The 16,036-nt window shown below is 40.1% G+C and overlaps 1 protein-coding gene across 3 annotated transcripts in view; it reads right to left on the reverse strand.

The window, feature by feature from the left end:
- EIF2AK4 (eukaryotic translation initiation factor 2 alpha kinase 4) overlaps positions 1-16,036 on the reverse strand; it is a 108,001-nt gene that overhangs the window by 17,752 nt on the left and 74,213 nt on the right. For 2 of the 3 annotated variants that reach the window (XR_004057248.1, XM_030930184.1), the window contains exons 24-30: positions 12,917-12,966; positions 11,785-11,953; positions 9,946-10,062; positions 8,319-8,384; positions 3,051-3,221; positions 2,481-2,615; positions 528-635 (exon numbers count right to left, since the gene is read on the reverse strand). Coding sequence is in view for 2 of the 3 variants with exons in the window: in XM_030930184.1 (XP_030786044.1) it covers positions 528-635; positions 2,481-2,615; positions 3,051-3,221; positions 8,319-8,384; positions 9,946-10,062; positions 11,785-11,953; positions 12,917-12,966 (816 nt within the window). In the remaining variant the exon portion in view is untranslated. Of the gene's footprint in view, positions 1-527; positions 636-1,115; positions 1,236-2,480; positions 2,616-3,050; positions 3,222-8,318; positions 8,385-9,945; positions 10,063-11,784; positions 11,954-12,916; positions 12,967-16,036 lie in introns of those variants that run through there. The other variant, XM_030930185.1, reaches the window with a different exon arrangement.

Raw genomic sequence — 16,036 nt, forward strand, 5'->3', positions numbered from 1 at the left:
AGAAAATTTTTCCATGGATGGTGCGGGGGTGGGAAGGAGATGCTTTTGGAATGAAACTATTCCACCTAGGATCATCAGGCATTAGTTAGATTCTCATAAGGAGCGTGCAGTCTAGATCCCTTGCGTGCACAGTTCACAACAAGGTTCATGCTCCTATAGAATCTAATGCCACCACTGATCTGACAGGAGGTGGAGCTCAGGTGATAATGTTTACTAGCCCGCTGTTCACCTCCTGCTGTGCAGCCCAGTTCCTAACAGGTTCCTAACCCAGATGGGTACTGGTCTGCCGCCCAGGGGTTGGGGACCCCTGGTCTAAGGTCACCCAGCTAGAGAACAGATGATAAGGACTGAAATGCAAAGATTGACATCAAGTCTTAGGCTTGTCTACCATATTAAAGGTAAGTTTCAAAACCCTGGGTCTATAGCTTTCACATCTGAAGCCCCATGTAAATGACTGCAAAAGCCAAATCACACTTTTAGAAATGAAAGACACCTCGAAGTATGCTGGGAAGCCAAGCCAGACTTACAGGTTCCTCCATGTTGAGGACAGCAGCAGATATCTTGTCTATAGCTATGCTGACCCCAATGGCAGTGGGAACTGGCCCCAGAGCTTGTGGCCCTCTAAACTGGGGAATCTGTGGAGAGACATAAACAGTTACAGTTATGAAATAGCAAAGAAAATGTGATTATGGGGAAAACAATGACTAAAGAGTGAGCGCTCTGTCAGCAGCTCATCATCAAAGAGTTCAACAAAAAGAAATGTATGTGTGTAGTAAAAGAGAGAAGCAAGCACACATGCAAATTTAGAAAAATATTAACAAATGTTACATCTAACTCTGAACTGTTCAATATGGCAGCCACTAGTCACAAGTGACCACTGAGCATTTGAAATACGGCTAATCCAAATTGACACATGCTGTACATGTAAAACATATACTGGCTGCAAAGACTTTGAAAAAAATGTAAAATCCTTGTTAATAATTTTTAGAAGTTTGAGTACATGTTGAAATAATATTTTGGATATACTAGGTTAAATAAAATATATTATAAAATTGGTACCACTTGTCTCTTTTTACTTACTGTTACTAAATAATTTAAAATTACAGGTCAGGTGTGGTGGCTCACACCCATAATCCCAGGGCTTTGAAAGGCCAAGACAGGAGGATTGCTTGCAGCCAGGAGTGTGAGATCAGCCTGGACAAAAATGTTCCATAACCTCAAGGACATTCATGTCACTGGGGTCATAGAAGGAGAGAAAAAAGAGGGTGAGACTGAAAAAAATATTCAAAGAAATAACACCTGAAGAAATCCCCCAAATTCACAAAAGACATATACCTATAGATTTAAGAAGCTAAGCAAACCCTTGACAGGATAAATCCAAAGAAACTCATGCCCAGACACATCATAATTTAACTTGAAACTAAAGACAAAGAAAAGAATCTTTAAAGCATCAAGTCAGAAATACCTTTCCTATAGGGGAAAAGTAATTCAAATAACAGCAAATTTCTCATCACAAACCAGAAATTTGGGGTAAATACAATAGACTTTCTTCTCTCCTTGAGTTTTCTAATTATATTTAGCAGTAAAGTAAAAAATTTAACACTGTTTGATGTGGATCTCAATGTATTAGAAGAAATATTTAAGACAGTTATATTATAAATGGGGCATGAGGTAAAGAGACATACAGGGAGGTAAAGTTTCTACATTTCATTTCAATTGATAAGATGTTGATACCCATAAATCTTTGTGGTGATGGAATAGTTCTGTACCTTGATTATGGTGGTTGTTATGGGAATGTACACATGACAAAATGGAAAAGAATGATGCACATACATTGTACAAATGTCAATTTTCTGGTTTTGATATTTTACTATGCTTATGCAAGGGCTAGTGCGGTGGCTCACGCCTGTAATCCCAGCACTCTGAGAGGCTTAGGCGGGTGGATTGCTTGAGCTCAGGAGTTTGAGACCAGCCTGGGCAACACGACAAAACCCTGTCTCTACTGAAAATACAAAAAATTAGCTGGGTGTGGTGGTGCATGCCTGTAGTCTCAGCTACTTGGGAGGCTAAGGTGAGAGAATCGTTTGAGCCCAGGGAGGTTGAGGCTGCAGTGAGCCAAGATTATGCCACTGCACTCCAGCCAGGGTGACAGAGCAAGACCCTGTCTCCAAAAAAAAAAAAAAAAAAAAAAAAAAAAAAAATATATATATATATATATATATATACACAAACACAGAGTAAATGGTACATGAGACCTCTCTACACTATCTTTGCAACTATCCTGCAAAATAATATATTTTTTTAAGTTTAAACAACTACAAATGTGGTTCACATTATATTTCTATTCCTAGATGAAAGATATATTAATAGAAGTATCTAATGATAATAAAATTTTTGGTGTTAGTTTGAAAATTTCAAAATAACAAGTTGAGAAGAAATAAAATTAAGTCAGAACAAATAAATAAAGGGCAAGTCCTCACCAGCAGGTCATATCTGCCTCCAGCTGCAAGGATTTCAGGTATAGCCCTTTGCCTTCGTTTGATGAATGCCACAAACTGGAAGATGATTCCATTGTGCTGCTGCACCTTGTAAACCAAGCCCAAATTAATCAAGACCTATAAAGAGAGACACCATACAAATGTGTCAAGGGTTTGAAAGTTAGAATGTGGAATATAATGCTGAAAACGGTGTTTCCCATCAATAGCATCAGAACAATCTATTTAGCATAAACAAAATATTTAGTAAGATCTAGCACAAAGTCTGTTTAACAATAGCCTGACATGTAAAATAAATTCTCTTCTCTTTAAGAATAACCACCTCTCTGAGGCTAACACAGTAAGAACTGCTTCATGATAGGAACAGTGGCACTTGCAAAGAAATCCTGATTTAAGCCAAAATGATTACTAAATATCAAATGCTCCAAAACACAGAAAGCAGTTTTTCTGGAAAAATAAAACACTAACTAGCATTAGTGAAATGAAACACATTTCCTCCCTGTGCTATTAGTAATGCTACACATTTGTACTGCCAGTATCAAACCGTCGCCAAACCTGTAACTTGATGCCGAGTTTCTTCAATAGTCCAACAACCTCCTCTAGGTCTTTTAAGCCATACTTCACCAACTGCGCAATACCTGTTTTCTGTTTTATTAATGAATTGATTGTTGGCATTAGATCTTGCAAATCTCCCTTCTGTTCAATAAACTTGTAGAGTCGACACAGCTGGAAAGCAAAGGGGCACAGTTAGCTGCCCATCCATGGTAGGGGAAGACTCCCTTTGCACCAATTGTGTGCACCCGCAGGAGTGGGAGCACATGGGACCATACGATTATCTTTGTGGTCAAAGATTATTTTAGCCTTTGCTACAATCCTGACTAAGGATTATCCTTTTCCAACAACTCGAAAGCACCTTGCGGGAATGCTTTAGACACATACTCCTGGTTCACTTTTATTCAGATACATTTACTCACACTTAATGCTGACTCAGCAAAGTAGACCCTGGCACTAGCAGAGCTTCCATTATCTATTTTCAGGCCAGTATTTTTCCTCTTTACCTTTCTCATTCTCATGAATTCCTGTTACTGCAGGCATACACACGGGTGGACAAGTAGGCAGAGTCTGACTTGTTTTAATTCAGAATTAGCTAGAAATTCCCTTCCTTGGCTTGAATCCTTCCTACTTGCAACCTTGAGATGTCTTCTCCTGTGGGCAACCTCCTGATCCTCCCTTCCTTCTCCTCCCACTTGGATGCCAGATCCTGGCTCTCACCAGCTGTACTCATTGACTACTCAAGAAGAGGGCAGTGGCTAGAGATGATTGATCTCACAGTCCCTGGTACTCAGCAGGAGTAACAGGAAACAACCATAGTCATGAAGCCAGAAAGAAAACTCACAGCAGCTAAAGTAGAAATTATTAAGAAACAAAATTATAGCCATTTTAAGACTGTAGGCAAGGAGAACCTAGTTCATCCATAAATTGGCACATGAAAACTAAGGGCTGAATGAAGGATCGGCTTGACATAGCTTAATCTTAATCATAAATCACTTAAATTTTTTAAAAATCCAAAAAATGTTAAAGCCTCCTATAATCTTGATATGGTTTTGCTGTGTCCCTACTCAAATCTCATCTTGATTGTAGCTCCCACAATTCCCATGTGTCATGGGAGGGATCCAGTGGGAGGTAATTGAATCATGTGGGTGGGTTCCTCCCATGATAGTCTCATGATAGTGAATAAGTCTCACAAGATCTGATGGCTTTATAAAGAGGAATTTCCCTGCACAAGTTCTCTCTCTTTGCCTGCTGCCAACCATGTAAGACATGACTTGTTCCTCCTTGCTTTCCACCATGATTGTGAGCCCTCCTAAGCTACATGGAACTGTGAGTCCATTAAACCTCTTTCCTTTATACATTACCCAGTCTCGTGTATGTCTTTATTAGCAGCACAAGAGCAGACTAATACAGTAAATTGGTACTGGTAGAGTGGGGCACTGCTGTAAAGATACCCAAAAATATGGAAGTGACTTTAGAACTGGTTAACAGGCAGAGGTTGGAACAGTTTGGAGGGCTCAGAAGAAGACAGGAAAATGTGGGAAAGTTTGGAACTTCCTAGAGATTTGTTGAATTACTTCGACCAAAATGCTGATAATGATATGGTCAATGAAATCCAGGCTGAGGTGGTCTCAGATGGAGACGAGGAACTTGTTGGGAACTGAAGTAAAGGTGATTCTTGCTATGTTTTAGCAAAGAGACTGGCAGCATTTTGCCCCTGCCCTAGAGATTTGTGGAACTTTAAACTTGAGGGAGATGATTTTGGGTATCTGGCAGAAGAAATTTCTAAGCAACAAAGCATCAAGAAGTAACTTGGGTGCTGTTAAGAGCATTCGATTTTAAAAGGAAAACAGACCATATAAGTTCAAAAAATTTGCAGCCTGACAATGAGATAGAAAAGAAAACCCCATTTTCTGAGGAGAAATTCAAGCCAGCTGCAGAAATTTGCATAAGTAACAAGGAGCCAAATGTTAATCACCAAAACAATGGGGAAAATGTCTCCAGGGCATGTCAGAGGTCTTCATGGCAGGCCCTCCCATCACAGGCCTGGAGGCCTAGGAGGAAAAAATGGTTTCATGGGCTGGGCCCAGGGCCCCCTGCTCTCTGTAGCTTAGGGACTTGGTGCCCTGTATCTAAGCTGCTCCACCCATGGCTAAAAGGGGCCAAGGTACAGCTCAGACTGGTGCTTCAGAGGGTGCAAGCCCCAAGCCTTGGCAGCTTCCATGTGGTGTTGAGCCTGCAGGTGCACAGAAAACAAGAATTGAGGTTTGGAACCTCCACCCAGATTTCAGAGGATGTATGGAAACGCTTGGATGCCCAGGCAGAAGTTTGCTGCAGGGGTGGGGCCCTTATGGAGAACCTCTACTAGGGCAGTGCAGAAGGGAAATGTGGGTTTGCAGCCCCCATACAGAGTCCCTACTAAATGCCAGCCCATGAAAGCATCCAGGAGGGAGGTTGTACCCTGCAAAGCCACAGAGGGGGAGCTGCCCAAAGCCATGGGAGCCTACCCCTGGCATCAGCATCACCTGGATGTGACACATGGGGTCAAAGGAGACCATTTTGGAGCTCTAAGATTTGACTATCCCACTGGATTCTGGACTTGCGTGGGGCCTTTAGTCCCTTTGTTTTGGCCAATTTCTCCCATTTGGAATGGGTGTATTTATCCAATGCCTGTACCCTCATTGTATTCAGGAAGTAACTAACTTGTTTTTGAGTTTACAGGCTTATAGGCGGAAGGGACTTGCCTTGTCTCGGATAAGACTTTGGACTGTGGACTTCTGAGTTAATGCTGAAATGAGTTAAGACTTTTGGGGACTGTCAGGAAGGCATGATTGGTTTTGAAATGTGAGGACATGAAATTTGGGAGGGGCCATGGGCAGAATGATATGGTTTGGCTACGTCCCCACCCAAATTTCATCTTGAATTGTAGCTCCCACAATTCCCTTGTGTCATGGGAGGGACCCAGTGGGAGGTAATTGAATCATGGGGGTGGGTCTTTCCCATGCTGGTCTTGTGATAGTGAATAAGTCTCATGAGATCGGATGGTTTTATAAAGAGGAGTTCCCCTGCACAAGTTCTCTCTCTTTGCCTTCTGCTATTCATATAAGACATGACTTGTTCCTCCTTGCCTTCCACCATGACTGTGAGGTCTCCCCAGCCATGTGGAACTGGGAGTCCATCAAACCTCTTCCCTTTATAAATTACCCACTCTCAGATATATCTTTATTAGCAGTGTGAGAACAGACTAATACAAATCTGCTTACTATATTAAAGATAAAAATTTTGGCTGGGTGCAATGGCTCACGCCTGCAATCCCTCTATAAAAAAGAAAAAAAAAAATTAACTGGGAGGCTAAGGCAAAAAGATCTCTTGAGCCCAAGAGCTTGAGGTTACAGTGAACTATGATTGTGCCACTGTAATTTAGCCTGCGTGACAGTGCAAGACCCTATCTCAAAAAAAAAAATTAAATTAAATTTAAAATCATGTATTTAAAATATTTTTAAGAAAATAAAAATGATTTCTTCTCTATAAATTTGAACATTAAATTACCCTAATAATAAACTACCAGAAGCACTGGAGTCAGTGTCTCCAGATTTTGGTCCTCACCCTATCATCAACTAGCTCCATGTGACTCAGGACAAATCACAACATCTCTTTGGGCCTCAGGTGTCTCATTTGTGAAATAAGAGGACTGGGTCAGACGTGAAATTCTTTGGCAATATTTCTACTCCCCTTCCTAATACCTTTACAGTACATTTCAAAATAATCAAAGTACCAAATGCCTTTATTAGACACTATTTTTCTGTTTTTACATGATTCAAACACATGTCTAATTAATGCTTAGCATCATCAAATAACCAGTGGTTAGAGATTTAACAGAAAGAAAAGTTGACATGTGAACAACCAATGTGGTTATTACGTCCAAATGTATATTTATAAGACTTTCTTAAAAAAAAAAAAAAGATGTTCTGAAATGTGACTTTAGTTCAATTACCCTTTCGGGTTGGAAACTTTGGGTACAGAATCATTGAACTGAGTAGTCTTGTACAGATTCTCTGTGCTATTTACACATGGGACTATTTCTGCACATAGGTACGTGCTGTGTACATGTTCAGATTATATGTAAATACTGTACACTGTTCTTCATATTTGGATATTTAGCTGTTGGGTTACTTTGCATATCATTACTATCTCCCCCAATATTAAATATTTAAGAAATTACCTGGCTCAATTTTCAGAACTCCTAGTGCTATGCATCTGGTTTAGCTTCCCTACCTGCAAAGGGGTGATTTCTTTGAACTGTGGTTTCCGTGTGCCCTTTGAAAGTTGTTTTACAGAGTTGAGGGCAGATACGTGCTGCGCATATCCCCTTGTGGCTTTTTAAAGGCCAATATGAACTAAGAAGCTGAATGCAGTCTATGGACTCCTCTTTATATCCCTGCCACTGTGCCTGTCACACTGCAGGTGTCCGAAAGATTGAGCGACTCTGTCTGCCCTGTGTACAATCATATTTTAATCTATCCCATATGTGAATTTTGCTGATCAACACAAGATCATACAATTGAGTGTCAGACAAGAAGCTAGAAGGGTTCTGGGAAATTAAAAAAAACTTTTCTTATTTAAATATTCAGGAAAATGTACAAAATCGCTGTTGTCTTCTGTTGTTCAGCTACTCAATTAAGTGTGGGTTACTGTACCAAAGATCTGGGATCAATCTGATGCCCATGGAGAGAATATGACCAAACTGTTTACTCCATAAGATCTCCCTTATTGATGATGGGATCAAATGTAAGATTTTAAGATTAAGAGACGTACCAGAAAAGCAAGAGCTTTATTTCAACTCTGAGGAGTTAGAAGACATGGAGGTAGGGGAAGGGTAGCTTCCCAGATGAATTTGCAGAATTCTGTGCCTCCTTCTAGTCCCGTATACTCTAATTCAAAAGAGGACAACTGGTATTAGGTCTGTTCAGCAGGAGGCTCTACCAGGCACAGTTTTATAAGGGGTGTCAAAGAAAAGTATCTGCTGATCAAGAAAGAGCAGGATGATTACAACATATCAAGAAGAAGCATGGAGAGACCCTCTTTGATCACAGCATTAGTTTCTCCCTTCTAATCCCAGAGGTTGCCATGGTACCTAACACTCAAGGGAAAGATTGCATCTGCAAGGCAGTAGGAAGCACTGCTACCCTACTGCAACGAGAATTTGGTGACATTTTCTGGTATCACAAAATTACAGAGAAAGCTGTAATAATACCATTAGAAGGTACTTACACTATTAGAAGACAAAGACAGATTACAAAATTTAGCTTCCACTTCTCTCCTCGTCAGCTTCTCTGTCTAATGTGGAAGAAAAAGGTAACAATGAGAGTCGCCAAATGTGGCCCTGAACAAGACACAATTTCCAGGCTAATTCTGAGTATTATAGCCTTCATTTTGAACAAACTGCTCCTAATGGTACAGAATAGATTTAATTCTGTGATTAGAAAACGTTTTCCCCCCAATTCACATGAAACCATAATTAACTTATTGTAAAATCTGAAAAATCCTGACATAAAAGAATTAAAAGGAGAAAGTTGTACTTGCTGAATGGTGAGGTGACCCAGATCTGGACAGGCTTAATGAGGGCATTTGTTTGGGCAGGGAGGGAGTCTTTTTGCTCTGGGCTCCCCTAACAAAGGCCAGGCTCTGGGCATTTCATCCCATGCTGGCAGATGTGCCATAGCCGTGGGACATGAATCAGTAAGAGCTGAAGCCCCTCGCACAATCCCTGGGGTTTCTGCCAGTGTCTGACTGACATCATATTGTATCTGTCACTGACAAATAGCAGCAGAGCTTTAGGGGGAGTAAAGAACCACTAAGAAACAAGCAGTAAAGTCTGGGCCATTGATATGTACCTGCCAGATGAAAGAAAAGCTAGTTAATCTTTTTGGTGTATAAAAGCAACAAGCCATTATGTAAGGACTTCCACTACTCTGTTTTAACCATAGACTTTCTGGCACTGTTAGTTCTTACATCTCCTGGATGCCTCTTATTCAATATGAAAACAAAACTTAACATGAAAAGATATTAGAAAACATAAGCATTCACTTCCATCCTAGCATCGTAATATAACACTAATTCATTTTTTCAATGCATCCCCCTCCAAGCTCTGTACCTGCACATATACTATAAAGTAATGAATACTATGATGTGACTAAATTAGGAAAGAGTAACTGGAGGTACCATAGCCTCAGTCCCACAGGGAGGAGGTGGTAAATGAGGCCCCACCAGAGGTCGAAGCCATTCTCCCCTAATTCAATCAATGCAAATCTACACATGACTCTACTGATAAGCACAGGAAGACTGGAAGAATCAAGAGCAAGGCGCACTGTTTATCTCAACACGAACAGTCACTCTTCTTGGTCGCTGTAAAGGAAAGGTAATAGCAGCACTAGTGTGAGAGTGAAGCGAGTGCATCCATCAGAGGAACTCAGAACAATGCCTAGCTCACAGAGTGGGGCTCAGTCAAAGTTAACTATCTTCGAAATTGTTATTGGCAAGTATCAGGACCAATTACTCAGTGATTTCTTGCCTTAATAAGTAGGTTAGTGAAGAACTTTACTATCTCACAGATTAAATAATTTGATCTTTTAAAATCAGAAGTTAGCCTTTTGAAAAACATTCCAGCGGTTATTAGTAGCACAGGGCTGAGGATGGAAAAAAAGCTCAGCCAATACTTGTTAACTATTGATACAATTAAAGCCAATTGGTTCTTTCACTTTAGAGCAATGAGGGAAGGAGATAAGACTCCCAATTCAGTTTCATGGCTGCATCGGTAAGAAAATCATCAGGAACTATTGTCATTATCTTTCAACATCAAGGTATTCTCTTTCAACATCATAAGTAATTAAATGCTTACCACAGCATCATACAGAATAATGTAGACTTGACTGAGTTTGTCTTCTGGGATCCCACAGTGTAAGAGTATTGCTTTCAATAACATGGTATGGTTCAAATAAATACTGTAATTTCTTTCCTGGGATATGGAGAAAAATTACTATTTTCATTATAAAAGCAATTATTGGTACATGACCAAATCTGGAAACTTACCACCAATTTGTCATCCTAATACAATGGAAGGATTGAATTTAGCATATGGCTTCCTAGTTTATTTATTTATTTTTTTGAAATGGAGTCTCGCTCTGCCACCCAGGCTGGAGTGCAGTGGTGAGATCTTGGCTCACTGCAAGCTCCGCCTCCTGGGTTCACACCATTCTCCTGCCTCAGCCTCCCGAGTAGCTGGGACTACAGGCGCCCGCCACCAGGCCTGGCTAATTTTTTGTATTTTTAGTTGAGATGGGGTTTCACCATGTTAGTCAGGATGGTCTCGATCTCCTGACCTCATGATCTGCCTGCCTCGGCCTCCCAAAGTGCTGGGATTACAGGCGTGAGCCACCGCGCCTGGCCCTAGTTTACTTTTTACATACATCCTTTTTGCACTGTTACAGTCAAAGTATACTCTAAGTTAATACCATATTATATACATCCAAAATACTCAGACTGGCTGGGGTGGTGGCTCATGCCTGTGTAATCCAAGCATTTTGGGAGACCAAGGTTGGAGGATCCCTTGGGCTCAAGAGTTCAAGACCAGCCTGGGGAACATAGAGAAACTCCATCTCTACAAAAAAAAAAAAAAAAAAAATAAAAAAAATAAAAAAAAAAAAAATTAGCTGGGGTCAGTGGCACATGCCTGTAGATCCAGCTATTCAACCGGCAAGGCAGGAGGACTGCTTGTGCCTGGAAGGTAGGGGCTGCAGTGAGCTGTGATAATGTCACTGCACACCATCCTGGAAGACACTGTCTCAAAAACAAAACAAAACAAAACAAAAACAACTCTGGTCTTCAACTATGTTAAAAAGCCCGAGATAGTTGATTTCAAAGACAGAAGGATCTGATCCAATAGTAATTGACTCATAAGCACAGGCTGGTGGAATAGTTATCATTAACTTTTGTCCACGCAAATTGATTAATGAGTATTTACTGAGTGGTGAGCCATGTGCCTAGCTGGCTGCAATGGGGTATATGGCAAAGAGGACTCATAGGCTCTGCCCTAAAAACACATGCTCTGCTTGGAGAAAACAATGAACATAACTCCAGGTAGTACATGGGTGTCTCAGATCAAGACCTGTGAGAGTTGAGAAGAAAAGGTGTCCAACTAATCAATGAGGGTGCAGTCAGGCTTCCTGGGGAGAAAGGGCCCAAACCATGGCTGGGCAAAGACTTTCTAGACAAGGGAACATTTGACGGACAGTGGCAGGAATGACAGGGTGTGTGTGTGGGGTGGGGAGGGAAGCCTGAGAAGGGCTGGCAGCAGGCCCCACCGGCTAGGCAGCATGCAGACTTGGTGAAAAGGGAAGTTGGGGAGTGAAGAGATTGGGTATAGGATGGAGCCACTGAGGGTTCCAAACAGGGTATGAACAGGCTAAGAGCATCTTAGGAATCTTAGTCTGATAACCTGCATTTTGGAAAAATGGGTAGAGAACACCCATCCCCCAAAACAAAACCAGTTCCTGTGAAGGTAAGAGCCTGAGATGAAACTCAAAAGCCACACCATCAAGGTCTTCTCAGTTACTTTAGTAAAGATGTGATTCTTCTCCAGGACAGACTGAGAAGCAGGTCTGTAGCTGTGGTTTTCCTCACCACACTTGGTGAAGAACGATAGTGGGGAATCTTGGAATGTTAAAATATGGAAAGGAACCTGAAGTGCTGGAAACTCTTGGATGATTTCATAGATAGTGTAGATAATTTCAGCAGTGGGCAGAAAGCTGTTGGTGGTAGAAGTGACAATATCAAATGCACACTCCAGAAGTTCTTTGGGATGAAATCGATCTAACTTGCGCGGCCTGAACACACGTTCTATGCAGTATCTGGAGAGAGAAATCCAAATTTCTAAGGTCATTGCTTACTAGAAAGAAATATGTAGGAGAAATTGTTGAACAAGATATAAGAAACAAATATGAAAAAAAATTAATCAGTGGTATGATCAAGAGGACTGAAAGACAGATTTGCCCTGGAACACCCTTGCCTTGTGATCTAGGTTCCAATTCCCAGTTTTGCCACTATTAAGCTATGGGGCTTAAGGTTTTTTAAATGTCTGAAACAGAGATTAAATTACACCAAAAAATTTTACCTTACTGATTGCTTTCTACACAGGGATACCAACACCATAGGACTGATTATTAATCGTTCACTTGTAGCTAGAATAAAAACATGTAAAGAGCTTTGTTTTCAGTTGAAGAAAGGAGCTTTAAAGTAGGGTGCCTCATTGACAACAATACTGCTCCAAATTATGAAGATCTCACTGTTGGACCCCTGTGATATTTGAATGTACAGAAAGCCTTTTTTTCAGGGCTAAGTGCCTGGAGGTCCTCAGTGCTCAGCGTTCCTGCTGGGTTTACTCCACTTCTCTACAAGCAGCTTTTGTTCGGTTACCTGTGTAGGCAGTTTTCACATAGAGACCATTGGCCACTTGTCCCACCAGTGAAGTTTTAAAAGGGGCCATCTGTGATCATGAACAGCCAGATGTTTTTATCAAGCAACTGTTTGTGGAAATAATTAGCTATGCTGCTTGGGGACATTTAGAAGGACATTTAGAATAGACTGTGGGAACATGACGGTACCTACCTGCTACATTCCTTCTAATAGTCTTAGTTGCCTTACAGGAAGGTGTACTGTGGCTGGGCTTCTGGATCGTATTCTAAGCTCAATATTCTGAACCCAGAATTCTTAACTGTGTAAGGATCACAGGAAATAAAATATTCTTCCGTGGTTGACAAATTATTCAACGATTTTCCTATGTCTACCAAATGGAATCCCCTATTGTTTCTTACCGTTTTAAATTCAATATATTATTTCTTGCCACATATCTTGCAAAAGGGATCTGAAAAATAAACAAAATATTAAAGGTCAATGTCAAAATGTGCCAGCTACCACACTCCTTTTGTTAATAATGGCTTTACTGAAACATAACTCCTGTCCCATAAAGTTCACCCCTTTGAAAGTACGTGCTTCAGTGGCTTTTAGTATATTCACTAAGTTATGCACTGCTCACCACTCACACTCCCTGAAATGTTCTTCAGTGTTTCGGTCAGTGATGGATTCTACTGCTAGATATGCCATGAACCTTATTCACTGTGGCATTTCTTAGGTTTTTTTTTTAAAAAGTTCACTTTTAGTTAAATATTCTCTGTGGAGTTTTTATTATGTCCAATTAAAATTAGTGCAAGTTATTTATTTATGAATTTTTAAAAAATGTCACTTTTATAGTAATGCAGTCAAAATGGAAGTATTCTCTCTTATGGTGAATTTCCTGATTTTCCTATCAATCTCTTAGAATAAATTCTTAACAACCACCTTCAAATAGTAACCACAACTAGTAAAACCATTGTCAGATTGCCAAGAGATCCAACATAGTATCATTAATACTGATGGGCCAAATTATCAACATACGTTCACTTTTTAATGTTTTGCATTTGAATATCAGCTTATAGAATGGGAGCTGCTATTTAAAAATCTGCACTATAGTCTCCTAATATTTAGAGAATAAGAAGCTGGCTTTAAGTATAGCTATGTAAGTATTTGTACTTCTATTCTTTTTTTTTTTTAACAAAGCGCAAATGTCTGATCTGATTTGCTGTTTATTTACCTCTACCTCAGAATAATCCCACGTCACTTTACTCACTATAAAAGAAAAACAGAAGCAAGGAATGTGGAAGGAATTTCTTCTTAGATTATAAACACAAAACCTGTTTCACAATAAGCCATATGACACAGATTTAAAAAAAAGATTCCACTCCCCCTCCAAACAATACGGTCGAAATGAGTGTATTCTTTGACACTTTACTCTTTGGTGACACAAACAACCTGATTTGCATGGTCATTCACACATGTGAATGTGACAAGTTCAAGTTCTGCTTTTTGGAACTTTGTGAATTTTTTTTTTTTTTTCTGAGTATCTTCCATCCTCGGTTGGATCCATGGACGCAGAACCCACCCAAGGATGTAGAGGGCCATATGTGTGTATCTACACATATATCAAGTGTATGCAAACACACACAGTATACCTTATATACACAGTTTTCTATTTTTTATTTTGTTGTTGTTTTTCAGACAGGGTCTTGCTCTGTTGTCCAGGCTGGAGTGCAGTGGTGCAATCTCAGCTCACTGCAATCTCCATCTCCTGGGTTCAAGTGAACCTCCAGCCTCAGCCTCCTGTACACACACAGTTTTTTTTTTTTTAAACTTTCCTTTCTCTATAATAAAAATGGGATAATAGAGTTCTCTTGAAATTTACTTTTAAAAAAAAGCTAACAATATGCCATGCACATTCCTACAAATCAAGTATAAATACGGATATATCTAAATATGTATATCTGTCCCTCAGAAATTGGTTCCAGGACTTCCCCAAGGATACCAAAATCAGTGGATGGTTAAGTTCCTGATATAAAATGACATAGCATTTGCCTACAGCCTATGCACATCCTCCTGTATACTTTAAATCATCTTTAGATTATTTATAATATCTACTACTATGCCTATACATCCCTTCTTTTGTGTGGATTCAATGCAGTGTTTACCACATGGTAAATTCAAGTTTTGCTTGTTGGAATTTTTTTTTTTTCCTGAATATTTTCCATCCACAGTTGGCTGGATACGTGGATGTGGAATCCAAAGATATGTATGAAGGGCTGACTGTATTTTCATCTTATACATATATAAAAATACATATTTGATCTATATAAAAATATAGATTGGCTGGGCATGGGGGCTCACGCCTGTAATTCCAGGATTTTGGGAGGCTGAGGCAGAAGGATCTGCTTGAGTCCAGGAGTTTGAGACCACCCTGGGCAACATAGTGACAGCCCATTTCTACAAAAAATTTGTTTTAAATTTTCTTTTTGAGACAGAGTCTTGCCTTGTTTCCCAGGCTGGAGTGCAGTGGCACAATCATGGCTCACTGCAGCCTTGACCTCCTGGGCTCAAGCAATCCTCCCACCTTAACCTCCCAAGTAGCTGAAACCACAGGCACGAGCCACCACACTGGGCTAATTTTTAGATTTTTTGTAAAGATGGGGTCTTCCTATGTTACCCGGGCTGGTCTTGAACTACTGCGCTCAAGCACTCCTCCTACCTAGGCCTCCTAAAGTTCTGGAATTATAGGCATGAGCCACTGTGCCTAGTTCAATGTTCTTTTCAATAGCTCCTTAATATTCCATAATATTGTTGACAAATTATTCAACCATTTTCCTATAGATAAACAGGCAGACAGTTTTTGGCTACCTCAATAATACGGCAATTAACATCCTTTTAACATTCATACACTAATGTGTTTTTCTTTCTTTGAATAAATTGCTCAAAGTGGGATTGCTGGTTCTAAGGATACAGAATGTGCATCAAAATTTTACAACTTTTATTATAAACTTTTAGATTACATTTCTAAAGGTTTAGCAGTCCACATTCCCATCAGCAACATATGGAAGTACCTATTTTCCTACACCCCTGTCATCTCTGGATAACATTAATTTAAAAATGTTTCCTGTCTGATGGGTGAAGTTGAGATAGCATTGCACTTCTTTATTATTGGTGAGGTGGAACAACTTTTCAGAAGTTTATCAACCATGCACATTTTCTCTTCTGAGAGCTGCCTGGTTATATCCTTTGCTCATGTCTCCCCTTGTCAGTGCTTTCTGCACATGAGAGGTATTAAGCCCTTGTCTGTCACACGCATTTCATGTTTCCCTTGCTCTATCATATAGCACCACAGACAGCTTGTCAGCAGCCAACACTGTGTGAGTGAAAGACTAGTAAGACTGCTGCTGTTGTCGGGATCCCTGGGGGTCAGAAGAAAGCAGGACAGGCAAAACTCAGCATACCCAATTAGGAGAGACACTTGCTGTTAGAATAATTTAACTGTTCTAGGCATTAACATGTTAGGATGTTTACTGAAGATC

The sequence above is a fragment of the Rhinopithecus roxellana genome, chromosome 5 (assembly GCF_007565055.1).
Source record: "Rhinopithecus roxellana isolate Shanxi Qingling chromosome 5, ASM756505v1, whole genome shotgun sequence".
In the NCBI taxonomy this organism is placed as follows: domain Eukaryota; kingdom Metazoa; phylum Chordata; class Mammalia; order Primates; family Cercopithecidae; genus Rhinopithecus; species Rhinopithecus roxellana.